This window comes from Artemia sp. Qi Xiang Cuo, chromosome 20, assembly GCF_049724085.1.
Source record: "Artemia sp. Qi Xiang Cuo chromosome 20, ASM4972408v1, whole genome shotgun sequence".
NCBI lineage: Eukaryota > Metazoa > Arthropoda > Branchiopoda > Anostraca > Artemiidae > Artemia > Artemia sp. Qi Xiang Cuo.
In genome coordinates, this window is record NC_142813.1 from 10937255 (window position 1) to 10951427 (window position 14173).

The 14173-nt window shown below is 34.7% G+C and overlaps 1 protein-coding gene across 2 annotated transcripts; it reads right to left on the reverse strand.

The window, feature by feature from the left end:
• Positions 1-2836: 2836 nt before the first annotated feature.
• Positions 2837-13891, reverse strand: LOC148939860 (uncharacterized). Of its 2 annotated transcripts, none has more exons than XM_089105854.1 (2): positions 13800-13891; positions 2837-4092 (listed from the first exon to the last, which is right to left on the reverse strand). In XM_089105854.1, exon 2 carries the CDS (start codon positions 4052-4054, stop codon positions 2840-2842), a length of 1215 nt encoding a protein of 404 aa, XP_088961980.1. In that variant the 5' UTR covers positions 4055-4092; positions 13800-13891; the 3' UTR covers positions 2837-2839. The 2 variants fall into 2 exon arrangements, with proteins under 2 accessions (XP_088961980.1, XP_088961981.1); XM_089105855.1 differs by having other exon boundaries at positions 13833-13866.
• Between the last annotated feature and the right edge of the window lie 282 nt (positions 13892-14173).

Consider the following 14173-nt stretch of genomic DNA (forward strand, 5'->3'; position numbering starts at 1 on the left):
TTTTAGTTATATATAAATTTTGTTTTTAATCTCTTTCTTTACATTTGGTTTACATTGGTCCAAATACAAAATAACCAATTATGCCAAATGGGAAAAAGTAGACATATTTTTAAACTTCTCTTGTACTTTTATACTTGTGCACTATTTATTTTATTTATTAATATGGTTTATATTCTTAAAACACAACAAATTAAATCAGTCATTTAACACTATTGACATAAGTTCAGAACATAAGGAAGAACAATTTTAGACCTGTGTTCTTTATTTATTTTGGAGAGGGGGCTTTATTTTGTCCCTTTATTGATATGATAGCAGTGACCTCTAAAAGCAACCTCCCCCCTTGATAATGAAGGGAATGAACATTTACAAAAAGAGGAGGAAGAGACATTCTCACATTTAAATTCTGATGGTGCTACTTACCCCTCCCCATCACAAACATTTCCTAGCATCGCTTTTGAGAGGAAGAGGGGTTCTCTGAAAGAATGCTAATGTAGAGATTCGTCCCTGTCTCCTCTTTTTAGGTGTGATTATTTTTAAAAATCCACAGGCCAAACCAATAAGTTCAGGATCAAAAGATTTCTGTCACGGGAAAGAGGTTAGAGCTTAGGTAGTAATCATGAATATAGTCTAGAATTTTAACAAAAACTCTACGAATTGAGGGTATCCCAAGAATGTTTATAAAGAATAAATTCAAACAATTACAAAAGATGAGTTTTTCAGCCACCCATTTACAGAGGAGGAGTGGGTGTCTGACCAGTTTTGGTAGAAGAATAGACAACAGGGTTTCCTACTCCCTCCTAAAGCTTATGTAAAATGCCTACATCTATTTGTGCAAAACTCTTTTTCAAAGGTACATTTCTGTTAAAACATAATAGAATGCAAAACAATCTGTATTCTAAAAAAATGATATTCATTTCTATATACTTATGATGCAGACATATACTCTAAAGATTCAGACACCATCTCTTGATATGCAAATGCACAATCTTTCCAGGGAGGGCCAAAATCTACAGAAAGTGTTGATTAGAGAACACAAGAAGGTTCATTTTGCATGATGACCTTCAAAGTTCAAATTTTACACAATTTATAAGTAAATTTGGTCTTCCAAAGGGAGTTGACACCTTTCCATAGGCCTCCCCTTTGAGTACTTTAAAGACAGAGCATAGGATACCAGTTTGACAAAAAAAATATTTTGTTTTTCCAGCTGGATATTGAAAGACTTCATATGGCAACACTGGAAAAAGACAATAATATTACCTTCTTCATTATATTTCTTTTCTCCCAGCTTCAACCTCATACTCCATCTTGGCTTCTTTCTGCCACCTTCTCCTGTAGTTTCCTTCAACACTAATATTTCACAGCCATCTACATTGTCTGGCCCACACTGATCATTTGGAGTAACATTATCTAAATTGTATATAGTATCACCAGCATTCTCCTCAGAAATATACAAATCACTATTCAGACCAACACCAGAATCCTCTTGGCCTAATTTTAATGGTTTGTCACAATTGCTACTAAAATATTTTAAAATACTGTTTGGTTTTGGCTCCACTTGAGATATTGCTGGACATTCTTGTGATGAATCACTTTTAGCATTCGATTCATCTTTATTTTTTTTATATCTTTTTGACTTCGTCTTTGTAGGAGACTTATCCTGCTCACAATCACCCACTTTGGGAGAATTATCCTTTTTCATTTTTCTTTTTCCCTCACCTAAGGGTTTGTCACAATTACTGTTGAAATATTTCATGATATCATTTGATTTTGTATCCAACTGTGATGATGAACTTAACTCTTGTTGTGAATCATTTTTATCATCTAACAAGTTTTTTCTATTTCTTGTCTGTTTTGGATCCAACTGAGGCAAAAAAGTCGATTTCTGTAATAAATTATTTTGATCTAAGACCCCTTTCTTTTTTCTAGATTGTTTTGGTTTCAGCTCCAACTGAGATGGTGAGCTTAACTCTTGGACTGTGTTTTTTTCATTATTTGACTCTTCTTTCTTTTCTCTACGTTTTTTTGGCTTTAGCTCCAACTGGGGTGATGAGCTAAGTTCATGGAATAAATCATTTTTATCTAGCTCCTCTTTCTTTTTTCTAGATTTTTTTGGCTTTAACTCCAACTGAGGTGGTAAACTAGGTTCTGGCAATAAATCATTTCCAATTCTGTTTCTCTCTTTCTGTTTTCTTTCTGTTTCTGTTTCCTCTTTCTGTTTCCTAGATTTGTTTGGCTTTAGCTCCAACTGAGGTGATGAACTTAATTCATGGACTACATCGTTTTTATTATCTATCTCCTCTTTCTTTTTTCTATATTTTTTTGGCTTTGGCTCCAACTGAGGTGGTAAACTAGGTTCTGGCAATAAATCATTTCCAATATCTAGCTCCTCTTTCTGTTTCCTAGATTTGTTTGGCTTTAGCTCCAACTGAGGTGATGAACTTAATTCATGGACTACATCGTTTTTATTATCTATCTCCTCTTTCTTTTTTCTATATTTTTTTGGCTTTGGCTCCAACTGAGGTGGTAAACTAGGTTCTGGCAATAAATCATTTCCAATATCTAGCTCCTCTTTCTGTTTCCTAGATTTGTTTGGCTTTAGCTCCAACTGAGGTGATGAACTTAATTCATGGACTACATCGTTTTTATTATCTATCTCCTCTTTCTTTTTCTATATTTTTTTGGCTTTGGCTCCAACTGAGGTGGTAAACTAGGTTCTGAATAAATCATTTCCAATATCTAGTCTTCTGTTTCCTAGATTTGTTTGGCTTTAGCTCCAACTGAGGTGATGAACTTAATTCATGGACTACATCGTTTTTATTATCTATCTCCTCTTCTTTTTCTATATTTTTGGCTTTGGCTCCAACTGAGGTGGTAAACTAGGTTCTGGCAATAAATCATTTCCAATATCTAGCTCCTCTTTCTGTTTCCTAGATTTGTTTGGCTTTAGCTCCAACTGAGGTGATGAACTTAATTCATGGACTACATCGTTTTTATTATCTATCTCCTCTTTCTTTTTTCTATATTTTTTTGGCTTTGGCTCCAACAGGTGTGATGAACTAGGTTCTTGCAATAAATCATTTTTAATATTTGACTCCTCTTTCTTTTTTCTAGATTTGTTTTTCTTTGACTGCATCTGGGGTGATGGATTAAATTCTTCCAATGAATCATTTTTACTTTCCATCTCACCTTTCTTTTTCCTACCTCTTTTTATCATTATTTTTGTATGAGGCTTGTCCTGCTTAGATTCACTTGCATTAGGACAGAAAACAACACTTCTGTTTACTTTATTAAAGTTGACATGTTTCTGCTTTAAATTTGTTTTAACTTCTACTCTTGGTGAAGATGAAATGTCTTTAATTTTAGAATCAGCGCAAGCCATGGAGGTTGCTTTCTTTTTGGATGGCAATTTAACTATCAGCTGTTCATGACTGTTTAAATCACTTGGTACAGTCTGATCATTTGACTTAACATTTTTTAAGTCACATCTATTATCACCAACATGTTCCTTGGGGTTGCACACAATGCTATTAAGACCTAAACTTGAATCTTCCTGTTCTTCTTTTAATAGTTGGTCGCAATAACTACTGAAGTATTTCAGGATACTATTTGGTTTTTGGTCCATCTGACATGATGATGAGTCATGACATTCTTGTGATGAGTCATTTTTGCAGTTTGACTGCTCATTCTTTTTCTTGGCCTTTTCAAGCTTTAGCTCTATCTGAGAAGATGAGCACAATTCTTGCAAAGAATCAGTTTTTATATCTGACTGAATTGTCTTTTTCCTAACCTTATTGGGCTTTGACCTCAGAGGAGATTTCTCAGGCTCACCTTCACTTGAATTTGAAGAAAAAATAGTATTCCTCTTCCTTTTATTTAGGATGACCTGATTCTTCTTTGAATTCTTTTGAACTTTTAATTTTGGTTCAATTAATATATCTTCTACTATTTCTAATTCTGCATCAGGTATATCCCATATTTTAGGGTCTACTTCTTCTATAGATGGTTGACTGGTGGTCAATTTAGAAACAAAATAATCTTTCAAGGTTTTCGCCATTCTAGGACTTTTAATTGACTAACCAAGGATGTATCATTCTAAAAGGAAAGAATTGGAATTATTATTAGTAGTGACATAAAAATGTCATTTTGTATACTTTTTAATTTCATCACATGTTTCAGAAAAATAGGCTATTGCCTTGTATGTGCTCATAGCTGTGGATAAGGGTGGATCTGCCTGAAACTGATATGAAAGACTACAACCTTCCTCCTCCAAAATAAAGTGGTTAAAAATACACTTTTTTAACCCCCCCCCCGGATTGGACCTGCACAATATGGAGAAACAAGTGTTTCACTCCACTTAAAATTATTAAGTATGAGGTACATGCTACTACATGCAAAGACTTTCATTAACAAGGATGCAATTCAGTTAACTTTGAAATCATTAACTAACTACATTTTTTTTGCCATAAAACGAAAGTCCCTATAATTTGACTCAAATACAATTTTTTTTTTTCAAATTTGTTAAAACTCATTTTCTGTTTTATCTGAAACTGTCATGAAAGATACCCCCCCCCCCCCCAAAAAAAAGTACCTTTTGATGGTTGACTCTATCCACACCCTTGACCTGGACCAGTGTGAACTTACACAGTTACACAATACACAAAATCAAATATTTCACTCCAATTAGATTTATTAAGTACAAAGTGCATGCACACCACACGTAAAGACTGTCATTGCACAACACTGAATTCAATTAATTTTGACATACCGAACTAATTAAATTTATTTCCATAAATCTAGATTCCCATATTTTAAACCAAATTTGCTTGTTTTGTTAAAAAAATTTCAAGGCACATTTTCTGTTATGTCTGAAACTGTGATGAAAGACCCCCCCCCCCTGCCAAAAAAAGTAGCTAAAAAATACATTTTTTTTATGTTTTTGCCCCACCCCCATAGACTGGACCAGTGTGAACCTACACAGTTATGCAAAATCCAGTATTTTCCTCAACTTAAAATAAACTAGCCTAACTACTTTTATTGCAGTGAAATCTTGATTCCCATATTTTAACTCATCTCCTGTTAGGTCTCCCAGAGCCTACTTTAAACTATTCTTGAGGGGATGCCCCTTGTTTATTATTTAATTTTATTATATTAAGTTTCATTTACCTTTATTTGGTGTTGTTTTCTGTGTGTATCCTTTTAATTCCCAATTAAGCCTAACCAACATGCAAAATTTTGCACCAAGCCTCTGTATGTGGGTTGGGAAGGATCTGGAGGGAGCATCAGACCAAAAATTCATAACAACCTTGCTCATGGTGATCTCAATACTCCAGATATTAGCTGACTTGAGGGTGTTGGGTATTGGACACCCTCTAGCCACTCTACCTTCAGAACCACAAAGACCCTTTCTGATAACCTTCACATATTAATCAGCCAAACAGTTTGACATTAACAGCAACCTTCTTTACTGTATCTACTGAATCTCAATGACAGTGATGGAGGAAGTTGCTACAATCTCTTATTTTCCACCAGTTGGAATAAGTGATCATGTTTATAGTTTGTAGCGTCAACAACAGTGGTGAGATCAAACTAAAGAAAGAAATTAATGATCACAAAATAGCCTGTGAAGACCTGGCCAGCAAAAACTGGGAACACAGCATGCAAAAATGATAGCAGTGTTTTTTTTTTCTTTTAAATTAGATATTTTCTTGGATTCAAAGAGAGTGGCCTCTAAAGTATATTGAAGGCTAATCCTGAAGGACTCTTTTCAAACCAACATTTTTAGACTGCAAAACAAGCATGCAAAGGTGTATTGAAAAATTGAAGAAAAAGTCAAAACAAGGATAAGTTTTAGCAAGTGAATTTGTTTACATGCTACAAACACTTTTCAGGCAAAAAATATTTATGAAATGATTTTTTATGCCAATGAGGCAATGAGTCTTCCCTACCTTGCCAATAGTATAAAGAAGATCATTGTAATGACAAGGATTTTGTGCTTATAACTTTTTTTTATGAACATGAAGAAGGATCAGATATGCAGGAAGTATAGGATATGTAAGACCAACAATTATCATAGCAGGTTTGAAAAAAATGAGAATAAAACTACACAATACAACAAGAAACGTTATTTGAGAAAATGAGGATTCTATTAGGCCTGCTAGCAATTCTAAGAATAGCCCCAAAAACTATGGTATTGCCCATAGTTCCTTGAAGTGCAATATGCTGCAACTGCATCCACCAAGATTCATTTCATAAAAGCAGCTTTCATAATTTTGGCCTAGGCTGCAACTAAATTACACTGTTTTTTGCAACAGCAGGTCAATAAATTACAAACAATTAAATGCACAAACAAAAAAAGGAACAAAGGAGTTCATAAAACAAATAGTATGATGTCTCAATAGTTTGATTTTAATCTTGCTTTGGGTAGGTAGACCCTTTGTACAAGTAGGTGGCAGCAATGAACCATGCTTCTGACTTGCAAGTGGTGAGTGTCCAAACTTGAGGATAAGTTTGTATCTGAACTTGCAGACAAAGGGGATTCTTAGCAACTCAACAGCAGACTCATAAGACACATATTTTGCACTGACTTTGATTTTTGATGAATGTTTCTTTACAATTTTGAATGTCACTACTGAGATATTCTGATTTGTGGACTTGAGGGCCCTAGACTGGACATACATGCTCAAAACTTTCCTGGCAACATACTTTTGTTACTGAATGCATTGAGGCTGCAGATTGTAAAAATTAAACCACAAATTTCCCCATTAAATCAGTGGATGCCCAACCATCAACCAATTCTAAACCTCCTCTATGAATAACTCAAAAAAATGTGCTTAACCAAACAACACCACTGGAGCAGATGGATTTATCATTAAGTTTTGATGGAAGCTGCTTGTCATTTCTTTCTTCCTCTATCATGCACTTGAACATGTCTTTCACAAAAAAAAATTAGCAACTGAAGAGTAGATACTGGCAAACTTTGTCTTCAAGGTTAGTGACAAAGACAGCTGAATTCAATAGGCAAAAACATCCTACACTCTTAATTTCTTAAACCCTATTCTTAGCCCTTTGCTGTTGAGTTACAACCAAATATTTGAACTGTCAAGTGCCACAAGGAAAGGATAAAATGGTTTTAATATGTATAATACCCTCCTTATGATAGCCTCTTCTGCTGGAAACCCTTTTCTTGTTAAAAGTTGGAGTTACCAAAGATTGAGAGAAATAAATTATTCTGTATATGAAAGGGGCTGTCCCCTCCTCAACGCCTCGCTCTTTACGCTAAAGTTTTTTATTGTTTTAAAAAATAAATTTGTGAGACAGAGTCAAACTTTAGCATAAAGAGCAAGGCATTGAGAGAAATATGAGTTGAACCTGAAATAGGATGTTAATAGGAAGTCTAATGTCTAAATGATGCTTCTGCCTTCTAACCTCACTTTCAAGTACAATTTAAGGCAATTAGAATGTTCATCAGCTCTTAAGAATGTCCCTCTGGTGGTCAGCATGATTGCATGATGTTTGAGGTGCAAGAACTTTTTGCTACACAATTTTGATTAAGTCAGGAAGTTTGGTTTACCCATTTTTTTTTTTGCTTCTAATCTTTAAAATATTTAGTGTGACAGCCTTAACCAATAACTCTTAGTAAATTGATCTTCTAACATGGGAATCAGATAGCATTGAACAAATATACCATTCAATACTATTTTCATATGTAACAACCAACACTGTTGTAACAACACCCTAGCCCTCTCAACCCAGCACCTAGACATGGCTCTTGTACATATTCAAACTTTGCCAATTTTGTTTGTTTATTATTTCAAATTTACATTATGTACTCACTGCCAATGACAGAAAATTAAAGTAACAGTGTAGGTGAGCAGCTGTTCTAAAGGAAACCCTGTAATAGCAAAAGAGCAGTGCCATTTCATTCTCCAATAGAGATTCTTTCCAAATATAAAATTTACTATCAACAATTTACCTCCCTCCCCCAACCCCAGATATTGCCTGCAATAGTGTAAATCTCCTTTGTTTTTCATCTCTTGATGCATTGTATTTCTTTGTTAATAGATAGTTGCATTTTTAACCTGTCAAAAGCATTATCTGATTACAAAGGAACTGAGATCAGTTGTATAATTATGTTATTTAAAAAATCAATAAAAACATGCATATGATTGAATTACCAAGGACATCAAAAATGTAATATAATTGTTTTAATTGGTTAAGTGGAATCTTACACAAACATATGTCATAAAACATACAGAAAAACTGAGAATTCAATTTTTAATAAAAAGGATCTTCAATATTTAATTCAGTTTAGTATATTTGCAGGTGCTAAGTTTAAAAATAAAGAACATGTGTGAAAAGCCATCAGAAAATAAGCAAAAGTATATCATCATGGAGCTCTAGGAGCTGTTACTTTCCTGATTATTGTTGACATCTTTAACATATTCCTAGCTTCAAACGCTAAGGATAAGTGAAGATGAAAAGGTGATGTTGGGTAACAAAAAGATCAATCAAGTAGACAGCTTGACTTACCTTCATAGTTATATTAGTAAAGATGGTGGAACCAGTGAAGATGTTAAAAGGACAATAGCCAAGGCTCAAGGAGTTTTTTTCAAAGTTGAAAAACGTTTGGAGGAATAGGAAGGTAAGTCTGCAAACCTAGATTAGAATATTGGAAGCTACAGTGATTGACAGTGGTCAAATGTGGTCTTGAAGGATGTCATGAAGGATGACATAAAGACAAAGACTGTCATTTTCAGCTAACTATCTAGGGCTAAATGGAAAGCAGGTTGTCCAGAGTTTGGGTGGGATAATGTTGTAAAGAAAAATTTAAGGGGTATAGAACTTCCTGGGAGGATGTAAAGAGAGGCTTTGAATATATTAGGATGAAGGAGAAACATGTGCAGTTGTGTTGGCTTCCGGTGGCTTGGTGAGTTGTTAATAGTAGTATCTCTGGGACTATTGGAGAGGCAGTTGTATTTAGACCCCAGCGCCGTGCTGGCGGTTCGACCGAACGCCGCCAACGAGAGGCCCGGTCGAACGCCGCCGAAGTGTCGTAATGCCGCCGGTAGAGGCGGCGGCGTTCAGTCAACTTTAAATTAGTTTTGCGGCAATTCTTTATTGCATCAACTGCAAAGTCGGAGCTTTTCCTTCTCGTGTGGTTTAGTGTTTCGATTTTCCCTATTAGAAATCAAGCAGGGCTTGCAGTACCCCCGAATTTTTGGGTATTTCCCCAAAAATCATGGAATCACAGTGCCACCCCTGGCAATTTATCACCAGTGACTTTCCCTGCCAAATATTACTCTGCATACCATAATTCTTCTCTACTCTCTTGTTCATTAATTTTTGTCCCTTTTGTTACTTGGCATAAAAACCAGACAGATGCAATATGCAATCGCAAATATTACAATATACACAGTTCTTAATATGTTGACAAAAAAAGTATTGTCTTTATGAAATGAGTTTAAATCATTTCGAATGTAGTTTCCCAATCACTATTTCATTGTAGTCAAGAATTTTATTTTCAAGTTGAATAGAATTATAGAACGCATTCACTACTATACAGCTTCAGCCTTCAGTTGGATTTTGAAATTGACAGCCAACAGATTGTTTCTACAGCTGAATTGTAAGTTTGCAGATTTTTTTTTTGCTGTTTTTTAGATAAGATTGTCTTAATGTTTAATACTCAATTGTTGAACGCCTCATATAAAATAAAATCTTCTTTCTGAAACACTTTTACGCCCCCCCCCCCCAAAAAAAAAAACCTTCTATTGAGACAAAATTTAGCTATAGACTAAGCTATGTACAAGGTTAGGGAATTAAAGATCGAACCAGATGTTACCCCAAAAATATGATTCATAAATAAATAGTAAATTATTGCTTATAGGGGGGATAGGGGGCCATCATTTTCAAATGATATTACCTCATTTTTTTTTAAAGCAGGGATGCCAAAAAGAATTATTCTTTTCATTTAAAGTGGAGACAGAAGAAAATGATATCAAATTCCCTGGGAAACCATTGAAATATCTTGATAGACCCAGGGCCCCCCATTTGGACTTGTTCATTGTCTTGGGTATTTTACAATTTCTCATAGGCTACTGGCCTAATTCGGCTTTTGTGTGTGCTCCCTATAAATTAGGTCTTTTGTACCTTATTGAATGCCACGGCAAATCTATTGCTCAGTTTTCAAATAATCTTAGATATATCGGAATAATTTTAAAATTTTTTTTGTTGTATTTGTACCCCTTTACTCATTCCCTCAATTTTTTTTTTTTCAAGGAACACTAAGCTGTTTAACGTTATTTTGCGTTTTTGTTTGAACCATATAGTTACCTAGTTAATTATTAAGTAAATTATTTTTCTAATGAAAGCTGAGACGGTATCCTATCAAGGCGGTATCCAGAGGGGGGAGGGTAGAGAGGTGTTACATTTAAATGGTAATATCTCGAAAAATTTTTTATTGAAAGCAGGGATCCCAAGAAGTTATTTTTTTTAATTTAAAGCAGAGATGGCATCCTATCAAGGTGGTATCCAGGGGGGGGGGGGTAGTGAGCTATCATATTTAAATGATAATACCTCAATTTTTTTTTAAAGCAGGGGTGCCAATAAGTTAATTATTTTTTTTATGCTTATTTCAGTCTGCTTATTATTTCATTTAATTACATTTAAAACAGATGAGCTTTTCATTTTTTACCTAAGAAAATAGCTGGCACTTCACTTTTCTTCATACCGAATAAACCATTAAGTGTTTTTTTGTTTCATTGTAAATGAAGTTTTCGCATGTGAAGTGTTCACCATGTATTTTTCAATTTGATAAATTTACTCCTTTTAGATGTAGTTTATAATTTGACTGATATTAGGTGTTTATCAATTTATAAGTTGGAACGATTCTCCCAAAGAAATGACGAATAATATCCAAAAGAGCTGCCAAGTGCAATAAAAAAGCAGCAGTTCAGCCTTAGCCTACATGACATATATTCTATAAAGAAGCCAAAAAAAACTTTAAAATGTAATTTTTTTTAAAGTTGTTATTAAAAACCAGTTTTTAATACAAGAAGACTTTTTAGGAATCCAAAAGAGCAAAAAAACAATCAATATCAAAGTTGCCCATTTCAACTGTTTTAAAGGTGACAAAAGAGATATAGGCAAAGAGCATTATGAAAAAATTAAGCTTCTAAGTTCAAAGTTATATTCAAGTTTTACTCAGATAACTGATGAATTTTGTGATACAGTATTTGAAGTTTTGTATGCAGTAACACTCAATGAAAAAAACTACTAATTTGATAATTATTTATGTTAAGAATACATAGCTAATAGATACTTCAACTACTCATATTATGCAAGGGTTCTGAAACGCCAAAGCCATTTCGTTTCTACTTCTCTTGATGAATAACAAAGAAGACCAGTTTCCAGCCAGTAACTTGTGAATTTTTGAACTCATGAATCGGCTCAAATCTGTTGTAAATTTAAGCTGTGATTTGAGAAAGACAGATGAAAACATTAATGTTTGTGTTCAACATTGATTGCGCCAACGGCGCGCCACCAGCATCATAGCAGCAGTGCGCCGCCGACATCTTACCGGCAGCGCGGCGTGCTGTTTTTGGCCCGCTGCCGCCAGTCTTCCCTCATTGGCGCGGCGCTGGGGTCTAGTTGTATTGTTAGTGTACCCTAGCAAATACTATTTATCCCAGGCCTATGAAAAGAGCATCAATTGGGGAACAAGGGCAGCTCCAGGGGGGACCCTGGGCCCACAAGATTTTTTTTAAAGACTTAAAAACTTGGTCAATTATTGGCCCCCCTTGTCATATTGGCTCCCTCCCATATTTTGTCACAATCCCCAGCTACAACACCCAGGTCAGCTTGTCCTGCTTGCCCCTCCTCCTTTAAACAGCCCTAAGTAAAGGGCTAGGATTTATCCAGGCATTAAGACAGAGAGGGGATGGAATGTAATTTTGACATTAAACTAGTGATTATTACATTTGAAAAAAGCATTAAAGATGGAACCAAAAGGGTATAATTCATTTTGCTTTCTGAATCAAAAGTAAATTTAAGCTAAGCCTATATAGGCCTATCTCTACAGTGCTTTGGTGCTAACACCTTAACTGATAAGAAGTCACTCCATTTTGTAGGTTTACAGGCTAGTATTACATAGGAAGTTACTAATAGCAGGAAGACCTTTTGTATGAATTAGGCCTAACAGAGGCTACTTATAAATGAAACTAGCAGCCAGATGAAAATAAGATAGGCAGTGGTGTAATTTTGTCAAAATCCCCAGGCAAGGAGGGGCAAAGTTGAAGCAAATTCTCCTAAATCAAGTGAAAAATGAGCTGTATAATACTATAAAGGCAAATATACTAAAAAAAACTAGCCCATTTTGGTAAAATTCTACTTTAGCTACTTTTGGCTATCTTGGAAAGGGGTAAGGTTAGAAAAATGAAACTTGCAGGGATGGGTCTAGAGGCTGAAGTATGTCCTGGGAAGATATTTTGAAGTACCCACCTCCACTACTTTGACAGGTCTATACCTATTGAAATTATGACAAAACAAAATTTTTAACTTAATTTTCAGTTATCAGTTTCTTTTTCTCTGGCCTTAGTTCTGAAAATACAATTCCTGTTATTTGAGAAGAATTTTAAGCCATATCAATGTATTCTTTTCAAAATTTAGGAAATGTAGCCTATTTGCATATCTTTAAAACCTTATAAATTGGGATTGAGCAAAGTTGTCAAGCTGAAAACAATTTTGATGTGCTTCATTGAAGCAGAAGATCTATTTTGTAAGGTTTTGCTTTTATAACAAAAAGATTTTTAAAGGTCATCAAAGGTCAGGACCCTCTAGAAGGAGAAAGAGTAGAGGTAGGCACTTCAAAATACCTTCCTGGGACACCTAACCTCTTTGGTGATTTTTTTTTTGTTATTCATATTATTGACTTACAAATAATGTAAACATAGGCCTACCAATTGATGCCTTTTTTATGCTCTTTCCAAATATAATAATCTTTTTTGTTGGAAATGAATTCCCCCCCTTCAGGGTATATATTTACACATATGGGGAGTGGGGGTAAAGCTTAAACTTACCTCTCATTTACATCATAAATAAAATTTAGCCCTCCCCCCCTCTAATGTGCAAATATATACCCTAAATTGGTATATATAGGGTGAGGGTAAAATTCATTTCTGACAAAAATGATTATTATATTTGGAAAGAGCATAAAAAAGGCATCAAATGGTATGTTTACTTTATTTGTAGGTCAATAATGTGAATAAAAAAAAATGCACCACCCCTTTCCAAGATAACCAAAAGTTGCTACAGTAGAATTTGACATTTTTCTGGATGTTTGAATAGTGCAGACCTTTTGTATTAATTAACACATAGCCTAGGTTAATTATAAATAAAAATAGCAGCCAGATGAAAATAAGGTAGGCCTAGGCAGTTGTGCAATTTTTGCCAAATCCCCAGGAGGGGGGGCAAATTTGGAACCAATTCTCCCAAATTAAGTGAAAATGACAATGACAAATGAGTCATATAATACTATAAAGGCCGATATAGCCTACTAAAGAAAACTAGCACATTTTTCGGGATGTTTGAATTATGCAGGCTTATCTTAGTTTTGATAATATTTTGGAAGAAACTATTTCAACTAGGGGAGACAAAGAAGATTCTAGAGGGGGTAACTGCCCCCCTGTCTTATAGCAGATTACACCCCAGAAAGTAGGCCTTGTCTACACTAGGCTATAGGAAGACGCAAGGGATGATGTATGAACAGCAGAAGATAGAAATAAAACCTAAAAAAATGTATTTACTTAAAATATCTTAAAACTATATTCCTAACTGACTCTTTATACAAAATATCAATGAAGGACAGTGAGCAACATTCTCAAAAATAAATAAGGCGGGAATACAGACAGGGTGTTTCGGGACGACATCTATTAAAAGCTTTATTTTTAATGTAGATGACTTATCTCAATCTGTGCCATCAAGCACTTGAATAGTGTTGGGCAATATTGAATATCGATACCAATATGACGATCTATCGAACCAAATATCAATATCGAATTCGGATATTTCTGGATTTTCCTGGTATCTACCGGTGAACGTCATGCAGAAAAGATCCAACATAGAAAGTTGTTTCACAAATGGCCGAGAAGAAGAAGAAAAACAATGTCTTCAATCCATT

What these genes read in the sequence shown, in the direction of transcription:
- LOC148939860 (XM_089105854.1), bottom strand. Translation starts at nt 4,054, where the DNA reads ATGGCGAAAACCTTGAAAGATTATTTTGTTTCTAAATTGACCACCAGT.